The 23761-nt window shown below is 37.3% G+C and overlaps 5 protein-coding genes across 10 annotated transcripts in view; 3 read left to right on the forward strand and 2 right to left on the reverse strand.

The window, feature by feature from the left end:
* Positions 1-4683, forward strand: part of LOC111489419 (auxin transport protein BIG-like) — a 24177-nt gene extending 19494 nt beyond the window's left edge. For both annotated transcript variants that reach the window (XM_023137608.1, XM_023137609.1), the window contains exons 12-14: positions 1418-2443; positions 3030-3530; positions 3656-4683. In XM_023137608.1, the coding sequence (XP_022993376.1) occupies positions 1418-2443; positions 3030-3530; positions 3656-4486 (2358 nt within the window). In that variant the 3' untranslated portion in view covers positions 4487-4683. The remainder of the gene's footprint in view (positions 1-1417; positions 2444-3029; positions 3531-3655) is intronic.
* A 171-nt stretch (positions 4684-4854) lies between these two features.
* LOC111489420 (calcium/calmodulin-regulated receptor-like kinase 2) lies at positions 4855-8884 on the reverse strand. 3 transcript variants are annotated; one of them, XM_023137610.1, is made up of 8 exons: positions 8607-8884; positions 7714-8115; positions 7471-7624; positions 6621-6747; positions 6340-6425; positions 6190-6261; positions 5402-5605; positions 4855-5319 (listed from the first exon to the last, which is right to left on the reverse strand). In XM_023137610.1, exons 2-8 carry the CDS (start codon positions 8037-8039, stop codon positions 5032-5034), a joined length of 1257 nt encoding a protein of 418 aa, XP_022993378.1. In that variant the 5' UTR covers positions 8040-8115; positions 8607-8884; the 3' UTR covers positions 4855-5031. The 3 variants fall into 3 exon arrangements, with proteins under 3 accessions (XP_022993378.1, XP_022993380.1, XP_022993379.1); XM_023137612.1 differs by having other exon boundaries at positions 8432-8884; XM_023137611.1 differs by having other exon boundaries at positions 8247-8884.
* Positions 8885-10071: 1187 nt separating this feature from the next.
* On the reverse strand, positions 10072-12627 carry LOC111489637 (F-box/kelch-repeat protein At5g15710-like). Its single transcript, XM_023137954.1, has one exon. The coding sequence runs from the start codon at positions 12098-12100 to the stop codon at positions 10772-10774; it is 1329 nt and encodes a 442-aa protein (XP_022993722.1). The 5' UTR covers positions 12101-12627; the 3' UTR covers positions 10072-10771.
* A 2084-nt stretch (positions 12628-14711) lies between these two features.
* Positions 14712-18293, forward strand: LOC111489428 (protein ABHD17C-like). 3 transcript variants are annotated; one of them, XM_023137626.1, is made up of 6 exons: positions 14712-15390; positions 15496-15532; positions 15843-16079; positions 16169-16216; positions 17281-17696; positions 17764-18293. In XM_023137626.1, the coding sequence occupies exons 1-6, from the start codon at positions 15086-15088 to the stop codon at positions 17876-17878; spliced, it is 1158 nt and encodes a 385-aa protein (XP_022993394.1). In that variant the 5' UTR covers positions 14712-15085; the 3' UTR covers positions 17879-18293. The 3 variants fall into 3 exon arrangements, with proteins under 3 accessions (XP_022993394.1, XP_022993392.1, XP_022993393.1); XM_023137624.1 differs by having other exon boundaries at positions 14717-15390; positions 17281-17672; positions 17806-18293; XM_023137625.1 differs by having other exon boundaries at positions 14718-15390; positions 17281-17710; positions 17806-18293.
* Positions 18294-18566: 273 nt separating this feature from the next.
* The window catches only part of LOC111489816 (DNA-directed RNA polymerase 2, chloroplastic/mitochondrial-like), a 10117-nt gene continuing 4922 nt past the window's right edge, over positions 18567-23761 (forward strand). Inside the window, exons 1-9 of the mRNA XM_023138214.1 lie at positions 18567-19722; positions 20235-20447; positions 20536-20669; positions 20803-20872; positions 21134-21192; positions 21777-21894; positions 22030-22143; positions 22221-22352; positions 22454-22870. Coding sequence (XP_022993982.1) covers positions 18799-19722; positions 20235-20447; positions 20536-20669; positions 20803-20872; positions 21134-21192; positions 21777-21894; positions 22030-22143; positions 22221-22352; positions 22454-22870 — 2181 coding nt within the window. The 5' untranslated portion in view covers positions 18567-18798. The remainder of the gene's footprint in view (positions 19723-20234; positions 20448-20535; positions 20670-20802; positions 20873-21133; positions 21193-21776; positions 21895-22029; positions 22144-22220; positions 22353-22453; positions 22871-23761) is intronic.

Below are 23761 nucleotides of genomic sequence, written 5' to 3' on the forward strand. Positions count from 1 at the left end.
TTTTTTTTTTTTTTTTTTTTTTTTTTTTTTTTTTTTTTTTTTTTTTTTTTTTTTTATATATTTAAAAAGAGTTATTTACTTGGTGAGTATACACCCATGCGAACAAGTATTTGAAGGTAGATATATTCGGTGCAAGTTTCAAGGTAGATCAAGATTTTGGTCAAACGTTTGCCATAAAATTAACTACAAAGTGGATCAAATTAGTCTTTTGCTTGGAATATTAAAATAAAATTCTTGAAAGTTCAATAGCTGAAATAAAATAATACACCGAGTACTAAAGTGGAACAAGTGTCAGAAAGTAACTAAGTAGTTTTTAAATGTACGATTTCCTGGTAAGCGTTCTTACTGATTTAGTACCGCTATTTCAACCCATTGAACCTAAACTTACGGATTAAATTTTAGTTTATACCTTAATATTCTTTTTTCTTTTCTTTTCCCCTTCCAATTCTTGTATTTCACTCTTTCATGACTGCCATGACATAAACCGGCAATTTTCATTTTGTTTCTTTAATATTTTTTTGTAGTTTCATTTGAAATGATCTTGGTTCTCTATACATGCACTTTTAGTTTACCAACCACATAGGCCTTGCATAGTAAGTGGTTACAAAAAGTTCTCAGGTCTTCGTGAAGTTTTCTTTTTTCTTTTTGGTATAAATTATCTCCCTTCTAGTTGGAATGTCTTTCTGTAATTTCCTTTGGAAGTATAGTATTTTAAAACTTCTACAGAAACAAACATGCTTTTTCAAGGAAGTTTAAGAATATGATTTTGATAATTAAATTTACTGCAATTCACGCGGCTTAAGCTTCTGGGCTATAAATGGTGATTGAACATGGTACTAAGCAAGAGGTCTTGTGTTTAAACAGGAATATCATTCCAGTTAATATGAATGACCACTTGCTGGCCTTGTATTAGTTTCTATGTCGAGTGAGGGAAAATGTTAAGAATTATAAATTAATAATACTAGCTCTTGGGTTCAGTTACAACTAATGTCAAATTTAAGATACTTCAGTACTCACTTTGCTTGTGGGCTTGAAAATTTGCACCAAGCCCCACGAGTGGGTTTCAATATTTTATTTGGGTGAGAAATTTTATATTTCAATGTTCACTGGTAATTAAAATGTGCTGCTGATTAGCATATTAGTTGTGCAAGCAAAATTATTTGTTTCATTTCTCAAGAAAAAAAAAAAATCAGTTTCAAATTCTATTTACTTGATTCTATGCTGCAATGTAGTGGTATATTCGAAGTCGACTTCCTTGCTTCGTTCATTTGTATGTCTACTTCTATATTCAGTTGTATGGATTTCCATTCAATAAGTATCCAGATGTGGGATAATTAGAGTTAAGCTGTCACTCCCTTTTTTATTTAAAGTCAATCAAACCATTTTTCATGGTCTGACCGTTACTTATTTGAACCAGCGCATATGGGATAATTTCAAGTCAAACCAAGAGCAGTTGGTTGCAGTTCTTAATCTTCTTATGCATTGTTGCAAAATAAGAGAGAACAGGCGTGCTTTATTAAGGTTTGGAGCTCTCGGATTACTTCTAGAAACAGCAAGACGTGCCTTTTCTGTGGATGCCATGGAGTCAGCTGAAGGCATTCTTTTGATTGTGGAGAGTCTAACAATTGAAGCGAATGAAAGTGAAAGTATTAGCATTGGACAAAGTGCTCTTACCATCACCAGTGAACAAACTGGTACTGGCGAACAGGCCAAAAAAATTGTTCTCATGTTCCTGGAGAGATTATCTCATCCTTTTGGTTATAAGAAATCAAACAAACAGCAGAGGAACACTGAAATGGTTGCTAGAATCTTGCCTTACTTGACCTATGGTGAACCTGCTGCTATGGATGCACTCATCCAACATTTCACTCCATACTTGAATGATTGGGATGAATTTGATCGATTGCAAAAACAGCACGAGGACAATCCAGAGGATAAGAGTATCTCTGAGCAAGCTGCCAAGCAGAGATTTACTGTGGAAAATTTCGTTAGAGTCTCAGAGTCACTGAAGACAAGTTTCTGTGGGGAGAGGCTGAAGGATATTATTTTGGAAAAGGGCATTACTGGCCTTGCAGTTAAGCATCTGAGAGATAGTTTTGCTGTTGCAGGACAGGCCAGCTTCAGATCTAGTATGGAATGGGCATTTTCCTTGAAACGTCCTTCCATTCCACTTATATTGTCTATGCTAAGGGGTTTGTCAATGGGGCATTTGGCTACACAGAGGTGTATTGATGAAGGAAGGATCTTACCTGTGCTTCATGCTTTGGAAAGAGTTCCGGGAGAAAATGAGATTGGGGCAAGGGCTGAAAACTTGTTAGATACTCTCTCTAAAAAGGAGGGAAATGGAGATGGATTCTTGGAGGATAAAGTGCGAATGTTAAGGCATGCCACAAAGGATGAAATGAGGCGGCTTGCTTTGAAGAACAGAGAACATATGCTACAGGTGCTGTCTCATTGTACTCTATGATTTAAGAACTGTTGATCTAATATTTTCTAATGCGTTTGCTTATAATTGTATTTTCATACAGTATTTGTTTAACTTATTATATTGTTCTCCTAGAGATTTTTAACATTTATTCAAATCAATTTGAAAATGAATTTCCTTTTGGCACTAGAATTTGAATTAGAGTTCCATTTCTTTTTGCAGTATAATTTTCAACTGTCATAGGATGCAAATTTCTTGAACACATTCCTCGTCATAAAAATGTCTTGAAGATAGAAAATATGGAATGGGAACATTTTTGTGGGAAGTTTATGGAACATAAAATTTGCTGGCTTTGCATTGTTTGAAAGTGTGGTTCGATAGGATTGATGTACAATAAGAATAACTATTAAGGTTTTCCGATTTCATGATTTTGTTCTTTGTTTCTGTACTTTTGCCATTTTCTTGTTTTGCTTACTTTAGATAGCATTTATATTATTTTTTGCATGTTCCCTATGAATTTTTCATATATATATCTATGTATATATTTCGTGGTTTCTGATTTTAAACTATCAGTGAAGACAATTCATTTTTGGGGATGATGCAGGTACTTGGAATGGAACTGGTGGCTTCAGATGGTGGTGAACGAATCGTTGTCTCTAGACCAGCTCTTGAAGGTTTGGAAGATGTAAAGGAAGAGGAAGATGGGTTGGCATGCATGGTGTGCAGAGAGGGCTATAGTTTGAGGCCTACTGACCTGCTGGGTGTCTATTCATACAGCAAGAGGGTTAACCTGGGCGTTGGGATTTCAGGAAGTAGTCGTGGGGAGTGTGTTTATACGACCGTGAGTTACTTCAATATTATCCATTATCAGTGCCATCAAGAGGCCAAAAGGACAGATGCTGGTTTGAAAATCCCAAAGAAAGAATGGGAGGGAGCAACACTCAGGAACAACGAATCCCTCTGCAATTCCTTGTTCCCTGTGAGAGGTCCGTCTGTCCCGTCAGCACAGTATATGCGTTATGTTGACCAGCATTGGGATAACCTAAATGCTCTTGGTCGTGCTGATGGAAACCGACTTCGGCTCTTGACTTATGATATTGTTCTGGTATGGTTCTTGCCTGTTGTCAGTTGTGAATTGTTTTTTAATTCACTTGGAAACTTTTCCTTTCCTGAATTAGCTTCTCCCTTATTATGATTTACGTTTTCTGTTTTTATTTTTTTGTTCTGTAGATGTTGGCTCGATTTGCCACTGGAGCATCATTCAGTGCTGAAAGCAGGGGTGGTGGCAGAGAAAGCAATTCCAAGTTCCTTCCTTTTATGCTTCAAATGGCTCGTCACCTACTGGATCAAGGGAGCCCATCTCATCGTATTACAATGGCTAAATCTGTTTCAATCTATTTGTCCTCGTCCATTGGAGACTTGCGACCATTCTCTCCAGGATCACAACCTTCAGCTGCTACTGAGGAAACTGTTCAGTTTATGATGGTGAACTCACTTCTTTCCGAGTCTTATGAATCATGGTTGCTGCATCGCCGTGCATTCCTACAGCGTGGGATATTCCATGCGTACATGCAGCATACTCATAGCAGATCAACCAATCGCTCATCAGCCAGTTCAACATCTAAAATGGAATCGGGAAGTAATAGCCCAAACACGGAGGCAGAAGAAGCCGATGATTTATTGGCTACCATTAAGCCAATGCTAGTCTACACTGGCCTGATTCAGCAACTGCAACATTTCTTCAAAGTAAAAAAATCGCCAAATATTGCGTCTTGCCCTAAAGAAGGAACATCTACATCTACATCTGCCCCTGCAACGGGTGAGGAAAGCGAGACCCAAAACCTGGAAGGTTGGGAGGTGGTGATGAAAGAGCGACTTAACAACGTAAAAGGAATGGTGGGGTTCTCGAAAGAGTTGCTAACATGGCTAGAGGAAATGAACTCTGCTACTGATCTGCAGGAGGCATTCGACGTAATTGGAGTTTTGGCCGATGTATTATCCGACGGAATTAGCCGCTGCGAGGACTTTGTACATGCTGCAATCAGTACCGGAAAAGGTTGATTAATCCGACCAACCAGGGGGGTGGGGATGCTCTGGAGCTGAGCTTTTTTGTTACATGACGACAGTGAATACCACGGGATGTATGGTGTTGTTCAGATCTTTGTGCTATTATTGGACTTTTCTTTTCAAATATGGATCTTCATATACACTCAGCTCTCCCTGGGTTATCAAATATATATTTGTCTTTTTACCCCCCCCATATTTCTGGTGTTTTACTTTGGCCAAATTTTTATTCTTTTAGGCACATCATGATTATCGATTCTTATTTCCAGCCTCGTTTCAATAATTTGAAGGGGCCTGCGTGATCGTGATGGATTGTTCTTTTAAACTTTTGAACGAAAATTAAGATTGGTATATGTATGACTTAAGATTAAAATAACAAAGAATGCTTCCCCATTGCCATATTATGTTTGATATACAAAGAACTGTGTCGCCCACCTAAGTTATTAAGCGAAGATCAACAATGATTTCTTTTTCTTTCAGATTGGGGAAATGGCGAAGAAGATTAGGAAAAGCCAAAAAGAAAACATCTAAAAGCATTTGATTCACACTAGGCTAGCAATCCTACTCAATTCCACCTGTTGTTCCTCAATTCTGCTCACAGCTCTTGAAAGATCCATGCTAGCAAGAGACATGTTATTAGCTTTCCCGAGTCGTCTCTGCTTTATCTTCAATATTGCCTGCGAAACTTCGCTAATTAAAGGACGTTTTCTCGGTGCTTTATGCAAGCATCTACGACCAATATGAGCTAGCTTCCTTGCTTCTTCAAGATTGCATTCTCCAGCTAGTTGCTTATCAATTATTTCATCAATCCCATCGGGGCTCATTCCAGCCTAAGAATCAAGAATGTACTTAGAAGTCACGAAATGCATACATTTCAAGGCGAACATTTGTGTACATGGAGGAAAAACTCACGAGATTAATGTAGTCCACTAAATTTTGTTGTGGATGGATGGCTGTGATTAGTTCGAAAACGATTATGCCGAAGCTATAGATGTCGCTCTTCATCGTAAATTTGTTTGTAGCCATGTATGCCGGGTCTATGTAGCCATATGTACCTTTCAGACCAGAATTCCGGCCATCAAAAACTTCTTCCTTTGACAGCCCAAAATCAGCAACCTATAACATGTGCATGAAAATGATGAATGACAAATAGCGATAGATATTCAAGACCAAAGTTATTCTTTAGTCTACATATTACATTGATCTTTAAGTTTTCATTTTATTGTGTGGTCTCTCTTGTTTTTGACCTCCCACATCTCGTCCTATGCTATAGCCTCCCTCAGCCTTTTGCTCACTTCATCTTTGGAGGCTTTTTCAGTACAGGACTGTTCAAGAATTCATTTCCAAGTGGTGCGACTAACAGCTACAGATATGCAGACATACTTGAGGCTCCTAGACTACCAAAGAAGATCATGTAGAAGTGATTCTTATTCAGCAGTTTCCCCATTTTTGCAGGTGTTGTGCACGTGTGTGTTCCTCCACGGAGGGAGAGAAATTTAGTTCCTTTTTTTATTTCAATTCATCGTGTAGTGAGAGGGATTTGACCCTTTAAAATTTTGGTTGAGGATATGTCTTTTCCTTTTGAGCTATGCTCAGGTTGAGAACGAGATAGTCGATAGTCGATAGTCGACATCCCACACAAAATATTGCATTACTTGAGTGGGATATCAAACCATAAAGAATGCTCTCTAGAAGCTTACCTTAGCTCTCATCGTATGATCCAACAATATATTGGCAGACTTCAAATCACGATGTATGACAGGAGGAATAGCCTGTTCCAGAAAATATAAATGAATAATCCTACAAGCACTTGCACAAATAAAACAGGAAAAATGTCAAACTTAGAATACCCCTTCGTGAAGGTACTCAACTCCATGAGAAATATCAAGAGCGATCTGAATCCTCTCATCCCAACTCAAGACACGATTTTCTGAATCTGAATACGTGTATCACATGAAAATCAAGTAGAAAAAAGTAAATCGGTTTACACTTCAATTGCAAACTATTCTATACAATTTTCCAGTTCGTTCTATAAATGCTAACATGTTTTCCACACTCACAAGAGAAGTTATAGAAGATTGCAATAATCATAAAAAGATGTCTTTCAATAATCGATGGGTTTTGAACTTACTGTAAAGAAGATTGTCCAAACTTCCATTACTCATGAACTCATAAATTAACATGTGGCTTCCTTTATCAATGCAATACCCCAACAAATTCACCAGATTACGATGATGCAATCTTCCTAGTAAACTTACCTGCAGCAAACCAAACAACGGATATTGGTATAAAGTGTTCCCTGATATCTAAATAAAAGTCAATACAGAGCGTTCACGCGGGTAATTTCATGGCATAATTGGTGAACAAAAATAAAAGGCAATTGAAATAGTAAGGAGAGGAAATTCTGAAGTAGCAAATGGTTAACTTCATCGTCAATTTCTCCTCCATTTTCAGAGAAATAATCCTAAAAAAGGTTTCCTTTACACAAGTATAGCGATATCCTAGAAATATCTGGGTCCTTAATATCCAGTCTCCAAACCAATTTACGTGCACCTCGAGTAATCTCACAAGACAAGACAGACAGGGAACTTTTTTCCTGTTTCTTCTCCTCGAGTCGCACTAGCCCGGCGATCTTGAAAAGAAAGGAACTAGTGCTACACTGGCAACCACACCCTCCGAATAGTCCTATTTTTCCTCCACGTCGATAAGGGGATAAGAGATCTTCGGCGTCACCTTGAGGTAAGCCTACCAAAGCGGGATTGGGATTCAATCGTTTAGTCTTTCGAAATTTGTGGTTTGAGAACTTGATAAAACCATCTAACTCTAAAATATTTAGGTTTAGGAGTTCGTTCTCCTATGGTTCTTACAAAATAGTGTCCTTTGAGGGGTAAAAGTTATAAATAAGATATATTAGCAGACGTAATCCATCCTAGACTGAAACATCGGATTGGTAAGGAAAGAATATAGAATAACACCCTCACCTCCGTCTGAAACTCTTTTTCACCCTGTTTGGAATCTGAAGCAAGCACCTTAACAGCTAGAACTGCTCCATTGGGCATCTTTGCTTTATATACTGGACCATATGACCCTTGTCCCAAAAGAGTAGTGAAGTTCTCTGTAGCCTTCTGAATATCCCTGAAAAGTACGTGCAAAAGACTAAGTATGGGAAACAGATAATTCAGCATAAAACAACGTCCATATTACAAAAAAAATATTGTGCATACTTGTAAGGGTACTTCAGAACACCGGATGCAGAAGCAACTATGTCTTTGTGGTTATGATTCCTCCAAGGGGACCAAGAATCCTTATGGAGCTTTTCAGATCCCGGAAAAGCAATAGAACCAGAAAGCGATGCACTAAATTCAGTACTTGAGTCCAATCCATTTGTTCGAATCTGAATAGTTCCTAGACTACGCTCATTCGTACTTCGCCGAAGATACACATTCTTTCTGTACCATCTTATGACATAAAATACCAGGATAGCAATCAAAATACCAAGTGCCAAACCAACAGAGATGCCAATGATAATTAGATCAGCTCGTTGACCCATTCTTTAATCTCTTAATGTATTCAATCATAGAAAACATCTTGCACAATGATAGCTAAAGGTTTAGCTGATCAGCAACCTGCAAAATGTGTATGTAAAAGGCCAATGACAAATGGAACATCCAAGTCCAATATTCAAGAATGATGATAAAATTCACAGACAATAAACATGAGTACGCTATATCATACATGAAAGGACCAAAATCATTACTCTGCTTCATAAAATCCGTATAAAATCAATCATCTCATTTCATATTCTGTAGGCTATGTAAATCGTAGAATCTCTCCTTTCGTCAAATGTCAACTACTTTACTGGAAGAAATTTCAGAGAGGGATGAGCATTTGGGGGTGAATTCAGAGAGTATCACAAGAGATCACTTAGCAAAGGAGTTTTACTCATCAATTTATTCGCACACTGTTTGATTGAACATGAGAAGCATCTAAACCAAGAACCGTGAATCAAATAGCACTGCTGCACACTTCCAGTGAAGTTGATCGATCACCGATCATAGTAACCAGGCAAAAGTCTACAAATTACGTTAAAGCCAAATTCTCATTAACCAGAACTTACAGAACACCAGAATAGGTGCGAAAACGAGCGAACTTGATGAAATCAAGCGAAAGCCACGAAAGACAGGAACTCCTCTGGCCTCGCTTGTTGAAGAACAGCGATGGACGACGAATTTGGTTGCTTGTGATGGTCGTTTTCCAGTTTGGGTCAATACTAAATATGACCAAAGAAGACCCAGTCTAGAGAATGTAACTGCAAGCGATGCAAGTTGCAAAAGGAAAACGGAGGCGAATGGGACATTAGAGAATTCGTTCTTGGTGGGAAGGCATATATATATATATATATATATGCATATATATGTGTATATATTCACAACCGATTCAAATCTTCAGCTCTACGTTTTGTTGAAAAAAAATTGTTTAAATCTCAGACCTCCCACTAGTATTGTGATTAGTCGAGTTAAAAGAAAATTTAACAACAATTGAAAAGGACCATCCTTTACATAATATTATTTTCAATGTCGGTGTGACAGCAACGATGAAATATGTTTAACGTTGAACACGAACCCTAATTGACTCGATCATTGAAATATAATTAGTAACGGCAATCCTCGTGGCAAATTGATATTTTTGTATGGATTGTTCATCTTCCTTCAGGTATCTAAACGAATAAATTGATAAAGGGGGAGAGGAAGTTGCTTGGTTTGCACACTAAAATCTTTCGAGCTCGATTGGGGCTTTCTATTCCCTCTTCCATCTCGAGATCATTTAGAGGGGATTGACCAGATCAAGACTTGAATCTATTGTTTCTACCCCTCCTTGATGCAACCTGCCACAAACCTGGACTTGAATTGAAGCTACTGTAGTTCAGATGCAACCTAATGAAGATTGAGAGTAGGCTGTTCAACTCTTTTTTTTCCTCTTGTTTGATCTTTGATTGGGGTGGGATGACTATGTTTTTTTTAATATCAATTTATATTCCTAAAGTAATATTAGATTTAATACCCATTCCATAGTACATGCCAAAATGCCAAATGCTGTAGTTGCCTTGGTATGGTAATTTATACATAAAAGGTAGCATTGTAGTGCTGGAGGAAGCGACAAGACACAGGCAGTGTCAAAGGCGAGTGGTTCGAAGGGCATTTTGTTCTAAATATAGAACAAAGGTTCTTCCCGTTGCATTCGCTTGTTTTTCTGGTATGATTATCACCGCTAGCAGATATTGTCCTATTTGAACTTTTTCTTCCGGGCTTTCCCTCAAACTTTTTAAAATGCATCTCTACACGCTTATAAAGAATGTTTCGTTCTCCTCTCCAACCGATGCAGGATCTCACGCCACCTCTACCAGTTCTCGTGGTATCATCTTTACCATAAAAAATTCCCTCCTGTCGCTAATCAGAGACCACCTGCACAATAGATCCAGAAGCAGAAGGGAAACAAGGTTTGTTTTTTAAGCCAATCATGAAATGAAAAGCATACCCCCTGGGACATATCAGTAACTACGTTGAAGAAAAAAGAACATAGCAAGGAGAAAATATCTGGTTTAGCATAAGAATTCCAGTTGAACTTGAAGAAATAGTCCTTTATCATGTCCTGAATAGATGATTCTTTTTACATTAGAGAAAAGCTCAGAAGACTATATATATATATATATATATATATATATATATATATATGCAATTATCAAAACAATAATTTCAGTGTTTGTTTAACTCCAACTATAGAAGTTAGCCTGAAAGCTCAGATTGTTCAGAATCTCGTGAGGCACCACGATCGATTTGAGCAGCTACTAACCGAGGAAAAAACCTGGCACTGCAAGTTTTGGCAAATGGCATTAACATTCTTGATCGTCATAATCGAGCCTTGAAGTCAGCAGCTCACAATAATATATCAGATTGAACTTGGAGAGCAATGGAGCTGATCGCCATCGAGATAACCGGGATTGAACCTGAACCAACAAATCAGAAAATACAAACTTGCTTCCTTTCTTCCCAAATGCCACCCACATAATTTCCTTGAATGCAGGTTATCACATAAATTAAATCCATGTACGGAAGTCTTGGTGAAATTATACTATCTTGGAAACAAAATTGGTTTCCTAGGCTTACGACCGCGTAGTTAGTCCAGCAAAACAGCAGAAGAAACGAATGCCCGAGTAATCCGATATTTTGACAAAACGATATACATGGATGTGTACATGTAGAAGTCAGAACTAAAAATTGTGCCTCAAATAAGAATGGGTGTAACAAAGACAGAAGCATCAAATCTTGGTTCATAAAAGCAGGCCTGGCTGTTACATGACTGCAGAGCGCAGCCCGCAATCCAAGACCATACTTTTTTATCCACGTCGTATAGAAGACTCTTCCCTTGGTTCCAAGATGTAAAGCAGATCAGATTATCCTGTCCGAAACATTCAAATCTCTCCGCTGATAACCTCAACAAAACTCGAAAATATTTAGGTGGCATTCTGCTAATCTCCACCCACATAATTTTTGCATGATCCAGTTCCCAAATTCTCATGCTTTGTAGAGTGCTATAAAGTCCAATCCTACCAACAAGGAATAGACGCTTCTGTGTACCAGCAACCAAATACCCGTCCAATAATGAACGAGGGAACCTGGCTGGAATATGTTCCCAATAGCCCGTGTCCAGCCGATACATCATTAGACCGAGTGGAGAAAGTGCTTCCAAGTATAACTTGTAATCACAATATGCCATCTTCGAGGAGCAGAGATTCACTGCAGGCATTGTCTGGTGAAGCAACCAACGGTTCAGCCTCGAGTCATAAACTTCAGTAGGTATGGACTTATCACCATAAATATCACTAGTCGCGACAACTTTAAATGATCGGTGAGTCCGATCAACAACCAAAATCAGCTGCCTCTGCTGATTATGATGCATATTTGGCAATGCCCTCCACTTTTGTGTGAGCGGATTGCATACCAGGGTTTTGAAAGTTAGCCCATCAAGCCCAGAAAAGCAAACAAGTCCACCAGATGAACCAACCAACCAGAATGCCCAAGGAGGCAAAAATGTGAATGGAATCTTATACCATGTTTTTAACGGTAAGCTGAAGACTGAGCATTGGGGAGTTTGAGAATTCTTCCAAAATGTAAGAAGACAAGGCCCATGTGAAGACACTTGTGCGTGAAATTTAAGAAAACTACTATCTTGAAGCATCGAATTCCACCTTTTACATACAGAACGAAACCTAAAGATTAAAAATGGAGGAACCCTAGCTAAGATCTCATTCAACAAATCTTCAGGCAGCATTGCCCATATACTATCTTCCATTTGAACATCTGGATGAGCTGCTTTACCGAAGGTTGAGACTGTTTCCTCATCTAAACCACGTGGTTTGGTCTTTATAACCTTCTGCCTCGAAGGACTAGTGTTCCTCGATCCTGTTCTACCCAATGGGCTAGTATTCCTCCCACCACCTCTTAGAGGCGATCCTTGATCGGCAACCCTATTATCTTCACGAACAACCTCACTTTCCATAGATTGAGAATTAACAACTCCAGGCCCAGATTGAGAATCCCCAAGACCATCCATGGCGATGGCCAATAAAACTCACTTATCCACCACGAAATGCAGAACCCTAATGAATGCCGCACACTCCAAAATATCAAAAAAATTCAGGCTAAACAGCACATTTCAACTTCGGATATCAAAATCCATCTCCCAAACACACTACAAAAGGGCACAGAACAATAAACCAGAACAAACATCCGACTTCAAATTAAGCAGAAGTACAAAATAAAATCGAGCCGAACTTCATTCTATCAGATCCTCAGGCGAGAGAATCAGTCACTGATCCAAATGAAATACGAAAATGTATAAGTCCAAATGGAACCTGAAAACGCCGATCAGAAACTTCGTCGGCAGAGGTGAGCCTTCGATCAGGCACCGCCATGAACAAGAACCTTCCTCAGAGATCGAAGATTAGAAATTCGGCATCGAAATTAGGAGAAGGACCCCTAATGTTAATAGAATCCTGCTCCTTATTTTCGGGCGATTTTCTTCCTTCCTGTTGTTCTCAAGAACTCCCCCGCTCCTTATTTGATTTTCTCCGCGACCATTTCGCTGAATGAATTTTCAAAAACAATAAAGTAAAATACATTTACATAATTTTCAATTTGTTCAAATTCTCAACTCAAAATATTAAATTTGTAGGTCTAAATTTCAATTTCTCAAATTTTTTCATTCAATTCTATCATAAATGTTAATTTTAATAGCGACAAAAAAAAAAAAAGAAGATAATTAGTTTAATTATAATTAATTTATTCTTTTAATTAATTAATATAAATTGTTAAAAGTGAAAATTAATACAGATTTAAGGGTAAAATTATAAAATCCCGAATGAAAAACAGAACTAAAAAATTAAATAGCAAAAGTGTAATATTTTAATATTTATAAGTCTCACCCAATCATAAGGCGCCACGTCAAGTACTTTGATTTATTAGTTGATAGACTTGTTCTGTTTTATCTGCCCCCAAGCTTTTCCAATTTAAGATAATATACTACGTTTGTTTAACATGCGTTTATATATATATATATATATATATATATTTATTTATTTATTTATTTATTTATTTATTTAATAATCATTTAATTTTTAATTTTTAATTATTTTAAACGAAGATCATGAACACTACGTTTCTTCCTTTTGTTATCTAATTTATAAAATAAGCCAAGTTTAAAAATTAGGGAAAGTTTGAAATAATATTAAATATCCAGATACTTATTCTAACTCATAAATCACTTTATTATTTTAAATAATACAAATATATTAAATTATATATTATATATATATATTTTTTTAAATTTAAAAGTACAAATAAAATTTAGGAAAATTCAAAAGATATTTTTTAATAAATTATTAACGATTTGACCACTCTTCCTTTTATTCAAACCCTTGTTTGCTTCTATTTTCACACTTGTGAAGTGGGTCCCTTTGCATTTGAGCGCTATTTATGTAATTTTAAAATATAATATTATTATTTTTAGCTGTGTCTATAATTTTAATTAAATTTGTTATTTTGTGCGTTAATTTCTCCTTATAATCACATAACATTCAAATTCAATAATAGTGTGACAACATTATATCAACAAAGTATTAACCCATCTAATTAAATGTAAAAAAACATATTATGCGTTAATTATCTTATTAAATTATTTTAAAATTTAAAATATATCAAGACTTAGCACAATATTTCATTCACGAAATTTCTTAAACTATAGAGTATTTATAAAAAACCTTTTTCTAGCATTATTGAATAAAAAAATGGGAACAATTTATTTTTATTTTAAATAAATTGAATCTCCCAAACTATGTACTCTTTAGCTTTTTTCCAATTAATTGTTATACTTTTATGGGCAATTGAATTACTTCAATTATGGGAGGTAGGTTTTCCACACCCTTGTTTGAACCTATTTCTTCAATAAATAAATAAAATCCAAATTAAAATAGGTTTTTTTAAGGTGAATTGTGTTTAATATAATTTATAAATTTTAAAATTTTAAAAACTTTCTCCAACATTTTAAAATTTATAATTTATAGATCTATTAAAAAATCAGTTGTGACATATTATTTAAGTTTATATCAAATATATAAATAAAATTAAAAAATTAGTATTTTCAAGAATGCACAAAACCAAATTTAATTTAACAAAAAAAAAAAAAAATATTTATTTGTTTATTACTATTATTATTATTATTATTACAAATTTTGGAACAACGAACAAGACATGAAAAATCGTAAAAATTGGTAGGGGCGGGCTTATCTAGGATAAGACAGCCATTTGCCAGCCTCTATCCTACCATCCAAACACAACCAAACACGTGTCCTTCTCCAGTTGTTAATTTATTCATTTTTTGAAATAAAAAAATATATTTTAATCAATTCAATTTTAAACAAATTCGATCTCTAAACAATTTATCAATCTATAGATTTAATTAAATTATTATAATATTAGACTTTCAAAAATAAAAGTAACTTTAAAAAAAAGAAAAATTAGGAGAAATAAAAGAATAAAGAAACAAAAAAGGCTGTGCTGTGACGCAGTAAAAATAACGGCCCAATCTCTGTGTTCCGCTCATTCATTTGCAACCCCCCACGGACACGTGTCCCTCAGTGAATGATACTGTACTTTTTCTTTCCCACACATCACTGTTACCGTGCAATCTCCTTCGACTTCTCTCCCGATAATTCCCGCACGTGCTTTCGCTTCCCGCTCCCCGCCGGAAAAAGCCTCCATTTTCCATTTTTTTTTTCATTTTCCTTCCCCGTTCCGTCCTCCTCAAATTCCCAATTTTCCAACCCTAAAACCAGATTTTTTTTTTCCTTCTACGTTCTTTACATTTCCGGCACCGATCCACTGCTTAAACAATCGAAATCCCCCTTCTCTGTTCGTTGTTTTGATGTTTTTGTCGTGACGGGGATTTGTGTTGTGGCGGGGTATTGGATGTGTTGTGTGTTTGTATGATCTGAGCGTTATTTTCTTTTTCTGTATTGGGTTCTCTGATTTCTGCGTGGAGATGGGGGCGGTGACATCGTCCATGGCGGCGAAGTTCGCGTTCTTTCCGCCGAATCCGCCATCGTATAAAGTGGAAGAGGTGGAGGACGGCACCGGGAAGCTGGTGATGACGGAGGTAGCGGCCAGGGGAAACTTCGACGTTTTGAAGCTTAGTACCAAGAGAGGGAACCAGGTTGTGGCCCTGTATGTAAAGAATGTATCAGCTACTTTAACGTTGCTTTATTCTCATGGAAACGCTGCGGATTTGGGGCAGATGTACGACTTGTTTGTGGAGCTTAGTTCTCATCTTCGAGTCAACTTGATAGGGTTTGTGAACCTCTGGTTTAAATCATTTGTATTTAACTGATGTGAATCTGGATTTTTACAAAGCTGCTTTTGTCATGTTCTACATAATTTCTTTTTTCCTTTTAGGTACGACTATTCGGGATATGGCCAATCTACTGGAAAGGTAAGAAATCTTATTTTTCTATTGCCAGATCCTGTAAGTAACTTTTCTAGAGGATGAAAATCTCTGTAATATCGGGATCTATGCCATTGTTTTTAGCTTTGTCTGCTCTATTATAGGACGAAAATTAACTGGCAAATTATGTTAAGAATACTATGATTTGTTTCTTTTCATGCTCTGCTTAAAAGGAAGAAATGATCCGTGTTTTCTCTGTTTATCTTTTAGTAGTTCTTTTCTGACAAAAACTTGGAAGTCTGGGCTTTATTGTTTCACGGATTTGGCTAACTTTTCATGGCATTGTCCCTTTATCCAGCCAAGTGAGCAGAATACTTATGCAGACATTGAAGCTGTGTATAGATGCCTAGTGGAGAAATATGGGGCAAAGGAGGAAGATGTCATCTTGTATGGGCAATCAGTTGGGAGTGGACCTACATTAGATTTGGCTACTCGTTTACCTAACTTGAGGGCCATTGTTCTTCACAGTCCGATCTTGTCAGGTGTCCGAGTCATGTATCCCGTGAAGCGAACGTTCTGGTTCGACATTTATAAGGTTTACATTCATTAATTCCTAATTTTACATTGTCAGCTTGTGTTATGGATCTGGATTTGATGATCTTTCTTCCATTTTCTATGTTGCAGAATATTGACAAAATACCATTGGTCAGTTGTCCAGTTCTTGTAATTCATGTGAGTATCCTTTCGAACATCTGGTGATTACTAAGATCTTGAATGCTCAAAAATGTGGATAGTAAGAAAGTAAGCCTTCAAACATTGATCGATTCATTGATGGATTGCCATAAAATTACATTCTCAAATGCTTTAGAAAAGGGTATGAGTTTTGGTTCTTATCTAATCTTAGGGGTGTAGTTATCTCTTGCAATCAACCTGACTGGTTAAGACATTATTTTCTCAACCAAAAGTGTAGACATCTGAATCCTTACCCCATGTACTGTCATTCTCAAAATTATGTCATGCAACATTGTCTTTTGCTCTTTTGGCGGACTTTTCCCAATTCTCTGAAACATTTGAAGGCAAAAAAAAGACTAAATCCCCCATCGGGACCCCAAACAGTTAATTACCTTCCATTTGTTTATGTTATTCCTAGGCCAATGCATGTGAGATACTCTATTGGGAGAGGGGAATGAAGCATTCCTTATAAAGGTGTGGAAACCTCTCCGACGGGTTTTAAAACTTTGAGGGGAAGCCGAAAGGGAATATTCAAAGAAGACAATATCTACTAACAGTGAGTTTAGGCTGTTACAATGCATTTAGCCTTTAGACCCACGGTGGAAACTAGGACTCATTAGAAGCCCAGGGACAACTTGGGAAGCCTTTTTTCTATTCGTAGTGTCAAAGTTATATTCCTGTTGATTTGATTTAGAACCTATAAGACAATCTTGAATGAAAATACTTGCGAGTTTAAGAAATGCCTTCTGGTTCGGGCATCCAAATTCTTGTATGCCTTCCATTTCAAGACATAATGTTGTGGTTCATTGCGGTAATTTGCTGCATCTTACTGCTCTCTTAATGAATTATCGCTAAGTACTTCATTTTCATGTATGAATCATGTCATGCTGCAGTTTAGAATGAAAGGAAAAGAGACATTTCTTAAATTCTCATTGTGGACTTGTTGTGGATGAAAACAAGTATGAGCCTTGATTAACTGGTTGAATGTGTGTAGCATGATTGATTTTTGGAAGCTACTCACTTGCAAATGGAAATGGTAACATATATGTTCTGTGTTGTGGTAGGGAACTGATGACGACGTTGTCGACTGGTCCCATGGAAAGCAACTTTGGGATCTTTGTAAAGAAAAGTACGAGCCTTTATGGATTAAAGGAGGGAACCACTGTGACTTAGAGCTATACCCACAGTACATAAGACATCTCAAAAAGTTCGTGTCTGCCATCGAGAAATCACATCCTAGGAGTGCACCTGGACAAGCCACGAACCAGCTCGACATTCCCAGAAACAGCACTGACGTAAGAGAAAAATCTAGACCCAGCACAGATCAAAGAGAGAAAACAACCATAACGAGTGCTGATCAAACAGAAAAGCCGAGGACTAGCATGGACTGTGGTAATGGAGACAGGTCTAAAAAGATGTTAGACCAGCCAGAGAAAGCGAGGAACAGTATTGACCGGTCTGCCAACCGATCTTCTCATAGCTGAAACACATGCTGTCATTATGCTATCCTTTCTTTTCCCCAAACTTCTTCCTTAATATCATGTTTTCATAAGTTTTTTGATAATTTTGAGCATTGCACGCTCTTGCAGGTTTGGGGACATGGTGAGATCGGTTGGATTATGCAATATCGATTGTTTCAAACCTACAGCAACACATGTATAGCGGAGTGGTTACTCGAGTCGAGGCTTAATTCTTCGTGAGCAATAACTTTTTATTGGTTCGATTAGTAGAAACCGTCGAAAAATGGTTGGTTTACCATTGAAAGTAAAGGTAGGAAATTGATTCAACTCCACAAGGGAGTAGTATAAATTGCTCACAAACAACTAATAAATCTAACCCCTCTTCCACTTCTAAGTTCGATTGCTTTTGGTGTTTGTGTGTGTCTCTATTACATCTCCACTCTCACAGAAATGATCTTCCATCAGAGAAGCTTGTCATCCAAAAATGGTGTATTTTTTCTCTCTTCTGGGAAAATGAACAAGTTTGGGATGTTCTTACTCTTTATTTGGGAATGTAATATCTAATTTGAACATTGAGAAATATTTTACTATTAGTGTTACATTCCATATTTTGAATATCATTCATATATTTTAATTGTCAGAATTTAGTTTTTATAATTTTAAATGTCCAAATTCAATCTTAAATGTGACGAATCTTTCTAAAAAAAAATATAATTTTGGAAGCGATTTTTTATTGCTTCCAAATGATTATTACTAAAAAAAAGGAAAAAATAAAACCCTATTATCAAAAGATTGTGATGCGTTAACCTAAAAATATCTATGAAAACAATTTTTAAGAACTGTTCTATAGAAGTGTTGCCAAATATCCCAATAAATATACACTTCGCCAAATTGAAAGTTATCTGAGCTTGAAATTGTGTAGGGAAGTTATTTGAAGTATGAAATATTTTGAAAGATCATGGTTTTGGAAGGGGTTATGGCGGTTACTTCTCTGGCCTTCCCTATGAATTCTTATTGCTTCTGCAAAATTTCCTGTTTATCGAATTCTTCTAATCGAATCGCCTTCTCCCTTCCACCCATTTATGTTCATGCCTTTCTAATGGAACTATTTCGTATAGTTTAATGTCCTTTTGCCAGTGTTCTTTCAATCTTACCGGCAAGTTTGAAAATTTCCTTCTGTTGCAACAGCCCACAAATTTTCACCAAAACCCTCCGATGATATCCACGTCTATGTGGAAAACCATTGCCAAGCAAGCTATTTCTAAGAATCGGCAGTTTCATCTTGATTGGCATTGCCTTTCCCGCTCCCATGGCGTTATGGGTCGTCTCAATGAGTCTATAATTCGCGAGAAGTTAATATCTGATAAATTTGTTCTTAGTTCACTTCCGAAGTTCGGGATTTCGGAACTGGGTATTGGTCGAAGTGAAGTTTTGTCCCAGGATGATTATGGAAGCCGATTCTGTTTTGGGTCTATGGGAGTTCGGATTGGGTTAAATGGGTCGTGCCCAAAAGGATATTCTAGTGTTGCTGAGGCGGTTTCGTCAACAGATGTGGACGAAGATTCATCTATTGACGAAGAAATCCAGGAGTTATTGCAAGAGATGAGAAAAGAAGAGAAGAGGCAGGTTCAGCGTAGGAGAAGGGGGCTGAAAAGGGTGAAGGGAATGGGAGAAGAGAAGTATCAAATGCTGAAGAGGCGGCAGGTGGCGATAGAGACAGAGGCGTGGAAACAGGCAGTTAAGGAGTACAAGGAGCTATTGATGGACATGTGTGAGCAGAAGCTAGCACCTAATTTGCCTTACATGAAGTCCTTGTTCCTTGGCTGGTTCGAGCCTTTGCGTGACGCTATAAGTAAAGAGCAAGAATTGATCCGCATAGGGAAGAACAGGACTGCATATGCTCCTTATTTTGATCAACTATCTGCTGATATGATGTCGGTAGTCACGATGCATAAGTTGATGGGGCTGTTGATGATGGGACATGAGCACGGTAATGCCAGGGTTGTGCAGGCTGCTTGTGTAATTGGAGATGCTATTGAACAGGAGGTAAGTCGATTTTGTAAATGTAGACCCTCTGCTAGGTCTCTAGAGAGTTTAATACACTTCCTAGTTTGTTTGTTAAGATCATTGCAAGTAACTCAAAGGTTGATATAATTTAGAAAATAATTGAACTTAACTAAGAAGGGGACCTTCACCATTTAATTGAATGAGTTAGGCGAAAAGGTGATCGTTCCTGTGTCGTTCTATATTTGTTTCCATGCTAAAATGATGTCCACATAGGTGCCTAAGCCCCTGGTGGTGTATCTGTACCAAAAAAGGGGCGGAAAAAAAATACGTTTCAGGATCTCGATCACCTCTTATCTTTTCGTTATTATTTGTAGGTTTTCATCTTTTTGTGTCATGGCTTAAGCTGCATTCATTGAAGCAGTATTTTTTGGGATGTGTTTCTTGCCTAGGCGCAATATGAGAATTTTGACCATCGACTTTGATTCTTGACATGACTTTTGTTCTGCATTGAATTGTAAGTTCGTAACCATAATGTTGCTTAATCATGTCAGGTTAGAATTCACAGATTCTTGGAGAAAATGAAAAAGAAAAAGCACGACAAAGATAACGAGAACAATGACAAACCTGATTCTCAGCTGAAGGAACAAGAGAGGTTAAGGAAAAAAGTCACCAACTTGATTAAAATGCAAAAGCTTCCCGCTGTAAGACATATAGTGAAGGGAGCCGATGATTCAAAACCATGGGGCCCGGACGCCAAAGCAAAGGTCTCGATCATCTTTTCTATTTACACTAGAAAAATAATGATTGCATGTTCCTCATTTGCAAACTTGCTAAAATATTTGGTGTGTATAGGTTGGGAGCCGTCTTATTGAGTTGTTGACACAAACAGCGTACATACAACCTCCTGCTGATCAGTTGGCTGATGGTCCACCTGACATTCGTCCTGCATTTCGTCACTCATTTAGAATTGTGATGAAAGAAGCAAAGTAAGCCATTTATTTATCACCATCAATTAGTCAGTCTGTAAAAGTTCCCCTGGTTTCTTCTCTTTGTACTTTTTGATCTTCTGATGTATAAAATTGTTTCTTATAACATGTTTTGTTTTCTTGAACTTATCAGCAAAAACTCTAGCAGGAGATATGGTGTCATTGAATGTGACCCTTTAGTCGTCAAAGGCTTAGAAAGGACTGTAAGTAAACGCTATCCACTTTGTTATTCGAAATTTTGCTCGTGTCCTGTACTTCTGCATTTCACTGTTTTGTAGTTTTCTGTACTTGTTTGGTAGAAATAGTTTAGTTTCATGATGTGATTGCATTTGGAAAGAATTAGTTAGTTTGGCTCAGTTAGCTATCTTTGGAATTTTCTTGCATTATGAACATGTCATGGAGTTTCTTGCTGCATCTTTCCTTGCTGTATGTTGTATGATTGATGAGTTGTCTTTCTCAAACAGGCAAGACACATGGTGATTCCCTATATGCCAATGTTGGTGCCCCCAGTCAACTGGACTGGGTATGTTATTTCACTTCCCATTTGTCTGCAATCTGTCTTTCATGTTACTTTCTCGTTACGATCAATTTCCTATTAGAATTAATACTCTCGAGCAGAAGTCCGTTAGTACTCTTGAATGAACGTCCCACATCTAGGCATCTTGATCGAGCTATTTTAACTGGGTGGGGTTGCAAAAGTAATAGGAGAAAATGGATTTATGAAGCCTAGGTATGTGTAATATATATTTGGATTGTGCAAAAGTGATAAGTTACAAAAATATAACTCATGTATCCTAAAAATAACCACATAGTTTAAGAAACCACATTTTCTATTCTTAAGCATATTTCATGTGTTGTATAACTATAATTGGATTATGGCTATATGTCCATACTTTTTGTATTATTATTTTTGAAGGATTGGTATTCTACCGACCAATAATTAAGACGGGTTTTCGGGGCACGAACTACTGTTTATGCTTTGCCAATATCTCTAGATTCGGTTCTCTCTGGCAAATTTTGACGATGAATTTTTTGACCTGCATTTTGCCTCCATTTAGAAACCGGTAGTTTCCTTTTCAGTATTAGTTTGTTTTTCTCCTGTCACAGCTATGACAAAGGAGGACACATCTTCTTACCATCGTTTATCATGCGTACTCGTGGAGCCAACCAACAACGTGAAGCTGTTAAGAGGACCCCAAAGCAACAATTAACTCCTGTTTTTGAGGTTTGAGATATTTAAGGATTATAATTTCACTTTTATATGTTCACCACTATTTGAATAACTTAGCTAGAAGCAAGCTTGTTGAATCTTCATAGTGTGTGTAAACTTAGGCATGTTAGTGTTTTTCCATCTTCCCAGGCCTTAGACACTCTTGGAAATACCAAATGGAGAATAAATAAAAAGATACTCAGTATAGTGGATAGAATATGGACCAGTGGAGGGTGCCTTGCTGATCTAGTGGATCGGGATGATGTGAGTGGCTTGATGTCAATCATTTTACTTTCAACAACTTTTTGATGCAAATATTAGTTTTTTCTTCCCGTTTCCAGGTTCCATTGCCAGAAAAACCTGATTCTGAAGATGAAACGCTGTTGAGAAAGTGGAAATGGAAAGTCAAATCTGTGAAGAAAGAAAATGTGGAGAGGCATTCACAACGTTGTGACATAGAGCTTAAACTTGCTGTATGGTCTCACTTGTTGCATCAATGATATCACATTTGAAAAAAGAAATTCATTGTATTTCTGTATCCACTTCTTTTAATTTCTTTTTGATGGTTGAACAGGTAGCACGCAAAATGAAGGACGAGGAAGGTTTTTACTTTCCACATAACATAGACTTTCGAGGCCGTGCATATCCTATGCATCCATACTTGAATCATCTTGGTTCAGATCTTTGCCGAGGCATATTGGAGTTCGCAGAAGGTCGCCCACTCAGGAAGTCTGGCCTACGTTGGCTTAAGATTCACTTGGCAAATCTATTTGCTGGGGGTGTGGATAAATTATCTCATGATGGTCGAATAACCTTTATTGACGATCACGTAGAAGATATATTTGACTCTGCTGACAGACCACTTGAAGGAAGACGCTGGTGGCTGAATGCGGAGGATCCATTTCAGTTTTTAGCTGGATGCATGAATCTTACTGAAGCTTTGAGAAGCTCTTCTCCAGAAACAGTTATTTCACATATTCCAATACACCAGGTATTCACATATTGGCACCTATCATTTCTTTCCCTTTTCCTGCTTTAACAAAGAGGGAAAAAGTTCCCCCTCCACCGGAGAGCTTGTATTATAGCTACAATTGGTATTATTGTGAAAACATTTATGATTTCGAAAAAAGAATGGAGTGAATAGGCTAATAGGAGCTCAATAAGTGTACTGTTCCCCCATCCCCATCCAATCTCTAGAACTTTCCTTAAAAGTTTGGCTGTTTCTTCTAGAACTGGCATTTTATAAACCAGGCATTTTGTTCTGCGTTAATATAACGTTCAAGCCCACCGCTAGTAGATATTGTTCTATTTGGACTTTTCCTTCCAGGATTCCGCTCAAGGTTTTAAAACGTGTCCACTAGGGAAAGGTTTCCACACCCTTATAAGGAATGTTTTGTTCCCCTCTCCAACCGATGTGGAATCTCACAATCCCACCCCCCTTGGGGCCCAATGTTCTCGCTGGCATACTGTCTGATGTCTGGCTCTGGGCTCTGATACCATTTGTAACAACCCAAGCCCATAGCTAACAAATATTGCCCTCTTTAGGGTTTCCCTCAAAGTTTTAAAACGCGTTCACTAGGGAGAGGTTTCCACACCCTTATAAGGAATGCTTCGTTCCCCTCTCCAACCGATGTGGGATCTCACAGTCAAGTACGTGAGGCTATAGAAATTATATTGAGTTCGTTAGAGACTTTGAAGGAAACATTTGTTGGTCTACCTCTACTTGAATTCCGCCTTGTGTGTGAATGGCCAGCATCTGATACGCTTTAACCATTAGAGATATTCTTTGCCCTTTTTCTACCCACTGAACCTGTTCGTGGGTATTGTTATTCTGGTCTCTTCTTTTTTTTTTTTTTTTTTTTTTTTTAGGAAACAGAGAATT

The sequence above is a fragment of the Cucurbita maxima genome, unplaced genomic scaffold (assembly GCF_002738345.1).
Source record: "Cucurbita maxima cultivar Rimu unplaced genomic scaffold, Cmax_1.0 Cma_Scf00014, whole genome shotgun sequence".
Lineage (NCBI taxonomy): Eukaryota > Viridiplantae > Streptophyta > Magnoliopsida > Cucurbitales > Cucurbitaceae > Cucurbita > Cucurbita maxima.

Excerpts from the sequence above, each read along its gene's own strand:
- LOC111489420 (XM_023137610.1), bottom strand. The coding sequence starts at position 8,039 with ATGGGTCAACGAGCTGATCTAATTATCATTGGCATCTCTGTTGGTTTG. Across the intron at positions 6,262-6,339 it reads TTGAGTACCTTCACGAAGGG|GCTATTCCTCCTGTCATACA; the intron begins GTATTCTAAGTT and ends TTTCTGGAACAG. Across the intron at positions 5,606-6,189 it reads ATCATACGATGAGAGCTAAG|GTTGCTGATTTTGGGCTGTC; the intron begins GTAAGCTTCTAG and ends CACATGTTATAG.
- LOC111489637 (XM_023137954.1), bottom strand. The coding sequence starts at position 12,100 with ATGGATGGTCTTGGGGATTCTCAATCTGGGCCTGGAGTTGTTAATTCT.
- LOC111489428 (XM_023137626.1), top strand. The coding sequence starts at position 15,086 with ATGGGGGCGGTGACATCGTCCATGGCGGCGAAGTTCGCGTTCTTTCCG. Across the intron at positions 16,217-17,280 it reads GTCCAGTTCTTGTAATTCAT|GGAACTGATGACGACGTTGT; the intron begins GTGAGTATCCTT and ends GTGTTGTGGTAG. Across the intron at positions 17,697-17,763 it reads GCCAACCGATCTTCTCATAG|CATAAGTTTTTTGATAATTT; the intron begins CTGAAACACATG and ends ATATCATGTTTT.